The sequence below is a fragment of the Mandrillus leucophaeus genome, unplaced genomic scaffold (assembly GCF_000951045.1).
Source record: "Mandrillus leucophaeus isolate KB7577 unplaced genomic scaffold, Mleu.le_1.0 Scaffold57, whole genome shotgun sequence".
Classification (NCBI taxonomy): Eukaryota; Metazoa; Chordata; class Mammalia; order Primates; family Cercopithecidae; genus Mandrillus; species Mandrillus leucophaeus.
This window is the reverse complement of record NW_012106141.1, coordinates 6,175,239-6,179,230: the sequence shown is the minus strand read 5'-3', so window position 1 is coordinate 6,179,230 and position 3,992 is coordinate 6,175,239. Positions and strand designations below refer to the sequence as shown.

Here is a 3,992-nt window from a genome sequence, read left to right as displayed (position 1 = left end):
TTCAGAGCGTCCTGCATAACCAGGATTCATGGTAATAGCTACAAAGCAATTCGGATTGAGCTTAAGTTCTGTCCCTTCAAAAACAAACACATCCAACTTCTGTTGAATGGCTCTCTGAATGCAAAGGATCTGTTGAGCTACCACTGACAACACTTCCAACTCAATTCGATTGAATTCATCAAAGCAAGCCCAAGCACCAGAAGAAGCCAATCCTTTAAAAAACTAAGGACAAAGAAAAAAGGAAAGTGAATTTTTTCTCAGGAAAGGATATCATCTCTTAAAACAAATATCTAACACTTTAAGTCAGAATTGAAAGTTAAATTCAGTAAAAGTTTCAAGGATAAAAACAATGTCTTTACTCCTAAAATGCAAGTCCAAATAATATTCAAACCACATTCATAGGTTTAAAAATGAGTTTGCTTCCATTTATCCAATTAGACCTAGCTGTAAGTTTGTAACATTTAATATTATTGATTCAGCAATTTAACTACCTTTCCCATTGCTAGATAATCTAGCCCATCAGAACAGTTGAACACCACACACTGTACAGCAAGAGCTTTAGCCAAGTCCTTGGTGGTTTCAGTTTTTCCTGTGCCTGCTGGCCCCTCTGGAGCACCTCCAAGGTTTAAATAGAAAGCACCTATCTGAAATGAAAAATACATGTGAAAAGAAATCCATGCTTAAATTTTAAAAATCAACAGACACTTGTTTACCAAATGGATTTAGTCTGTTCCTTAGCTTCAGAGAAGCCATTACATAATTACATTGTTCAGTTAATTTTTAGCACAAATTTTTCTAGCTGCTCAAAGAGAAAGCATTTTAAAATGTTCAAAAAAGTGAAAAGGTATCAAAACTTCCGTGTCTTCTGACACTTTCATAGGTATCCCATTTGCCTTTAAAAACAAAGAAAATCTAGCCTTGTGGGGGTAATATTGGTTCAGAAAGGTTTTAATTAGAAGTGTTTGTGGAGATGGTTGTGGAGGACAATAATGACACATTCTAGATGGCTCGCCGCAAAGAGGGTAAAACACCAGAAAGTGAGATCTATAAATGCCACCCATCATTGGGAAAAGAAACAGATGACTTATTTTTTATTTTTTTTTTTATTTTGCTTGGTTTTTGCTTTTTCCCTTTGTTTTTTTTTCCTTTTTTTTTTTTCCCTTAAACTTTTTTTTTTTTTTTCTTTCTTGTTGTTTTCCTTTTTTCCTTTTTTTTTTCTTTATTTCGTTCCTTTTTTTTTTCTCATCAGTTAGTCTTTAAGGTGCTTAATGACAACATCAGCAGTATTTGAATTATTCTTGGGTCCCCAAAATGACTGGACTAGTGGCTGGAAATTTTTAGAAACATAAATTACAGTCAGCTCTAACTATGGAGTCCATTTCATGGGAGTTTCAAATTTAATTTCTTTTAGAAAAAGTAGGGCTAAGTGACGAAGGCTGCGCATATAAGCGGGGCAGGGGAAATAAGAGAACTCTGTACTTTGCTCTTAATTTTGCTATGAACCTAAAACTGCTCCAAAAAAGGTCTATTTTTGCTTTTCTGCAACGGGTTTGCCGCCAGAACACAGGTGTCATGAAAACTACCCCTAAAAGCCAAAATGGGAAAGGAAAAGACTCGTATCAACATTGTCATCATTGGACACGTAGATTCGGGCAAGTCCACCACTACTGGCCGTCTGATCTACAAATGTTGTGGCATCGACAAAAGAACCATTGAAAAATTTGAGAAGGAGGCTGCTGAGATGGGAAAGGGCTCCTTCAAGTATGCCTGGGTTTTAGATAAACTGAAAGCTGAGCGGGAACGTGGTATCACCATTGATCTCTCCTTGTGGAAATTTGAGACCAGCAAGTACTATGTGACTATCATTGATGCCCCAGGACACAGAGACTTCATCAAAAACATGATTACAGGGACATCTCAGACTGGCTGTGCTGTCCTGATTGTTGCTGCTGATGAATTTAAAGCTGGTATCTCCAAGAATGGGCAGACCCGAGAGCATGCTCTGCTGGCTTACACACTGGGTGTGAAACAACTAATTGTTGGTGTTAACAAAATGGATTCCACTGAGCCACCCTACAGCCAGTAGAGATATGAGGAAATTGTTAAGGAAGTCAGCACTTACATAAAGAAAATTGGCTACAACCCCGACACAGTAGCATTTGTGCCAATTTCTAGTTGGAATGGTGACAACATGCTGGAACCAAATGCTAACATGCCTTGGTTCAAGGGATGGAAGGTCACCCGTAAGGATGGCAATGCCAGTGGAACCATGCTGCCTGAGGCTCTGGACTGCATCCTACCACCAACGCGTCCAACTGACAAGCCCTTAAGCCTGCCTCTCCAGGATGTCTACAAAATTGGTGGTATTGGTACTGTTCCTGTTGGCCGAGTGGAGACTGGTGTTCTCGAACCCAGTATGGTGGTCACCTTTGCTGCAGTCAGTGTTACAACTGAAGTAAAATCTGTCGAAATGCACCATGAAGCTTTGAGTGAAGCTCTTCCTGGGGACAATGTGGGCTTCAATGTCAAGAATGTGTCTGTCAAGGATGTTCATCGTGGCAACGTTGCTGGTGACAGCAAAAACGACCCACCAATGGAAGCAGCTGGCTTCACTGCTCAGGTGATTATCCTGAACCATCTAGGCCAAATTAGTGCTGGCTATGCCCCTGTATTGGATTGCCACACGGCTCACATTGCATGCAAGTTTGCTGAGCTGAAGGAAAATATTGATCGCCGTTCTGGTAAAAAATTGGAAGATGACCCTAAATTCTTGAAGTCTGGTGATGCTGCCATTGTTGATATGGTTCCTGGCAAGTCCATGTGTGTTGAGAGCTTCTCAGACTATCTACCTTTGGGTCGCTTTGCTGTTCGTGATATGAGGCAGATAGTTGCAGTGGGTGTCATCAAAGCAGTGGACAAGAAGGCTGCTGGAGCTGGCAAGGTCACCAAGTCTGCCCAGAAAGCTCAGAAGGCTAAATGAATATTATCCCTAATACCTGCCACCCCACTCTTAATCAGTGGTGGAAGAATAGTCTCAGAACTGTTTGTTTCAATTGGCCATTTAAGTTTAGTAGTAAAAGACTGGTTAACGATAACAATGCATCGTAAAACCTTCAGAAGGAAAGGAGAATGTTTTGTGGACCACTTTGGTTTTCTTTTATGCATGTGGCAGTTTTAACTTACTAGTTTTTAAAATCAGTACTTTTTAATGGAAACAACTTGACCAAAAACTTGTCACAGAATTTTGAGACCCATTAAAAAAGTTTAATGAGAAAAAAAAGGTCTATTTTTAAAAATAAGTAAACCACAAAATGATAAATATTTTTTACTTTATTTTAAAAATCCAAGAGAGACAGCTAGTGTAGAAAATGCAATATCAGTGATACTTCATCCATTTTATTTTATTTTTTGAGACAGGGTCTTGCTCTATTGCCCAGGCTGGAGTGCAGTGGTGAGATCTTGACTAGGTGCACCTCTGCCTCCTGGGCTCAAGCAACCCTCCTACCTCAGCCTCCCGACTAACTAGGACTACAGGTGTACGCCACCACACTCAGTTTATTTTTTGTATTTTTAGTAGAGAAGAGGTCTCACTATGTTGCCCAAGCTGGTCTCAAACTCCTGAGCTCAAGCAAGCCTCCTGCCTTAGTCTCCCAAAGTCCTAGGATTATAGGCGTGAGCTACCACACCTGGCCAACCTATTTTAAATTTATAATGGATGCCATATTGTTAATGCCCATTAACTTGATTGCTGAAAACCTCGGGCTCTTCCTTTTCAATTTTAAGAAAATGTTCACAAACATGTTCCCTTTATTATGAATAATAAATATATTAGGAGACTTTTTCTCAATGTCTAGTGTTGTATTCAAGCATTTAATATGATTCCGGGTGGGCACAGTGGCTCACGCCCGTAATCCCAGCACTTTGGGAGGCATAGGCAGGTGGATCACTTGAGGTCAGGAGTTCAAGACCAGCCTGGCCAACATGGCGAAACC

General features: G+C 40.1%; 1 protein-coding gene and 1 pseudogene across 2 annotated transcripts in view; one reads left to right on the top strand and one right to left on the bottom strand.

Moving 5' to 3' along the window:
* The window catches only part of DNAH12 (dynein, axonemal, heavy chain 12), a 261,319-nt gene that overhangs the window by 149,468 nt on the left and 107,859 nt on the right, over positions 1-3,992 (bottom strand). The window contains exons 25-26 of the mRNA XM_011998427.1: positions 492-644; positions 1-222 (exon numbers count right to left, since the gene is read on the bottom strand). The exon at positions 1-222 is cut by the window's left edge and continues 10 nt beyond it. Coding sequence (XP_011853817.1) covers positions 1-222; positions 492-644 — 375 coding nt within the window. The remainder of the gene's footprint in view (positions 223-491; positions 645-3,992) is intronic.
* LOC105552674 lies at positions 1,551-3,280 on the top strand (annotated as a pseudogene). The gene has a single exon (XR_001008055.1). The product of XR_001008055.1 is annotated as an elongation factor 1-alpha 1 pseudogene (transcript).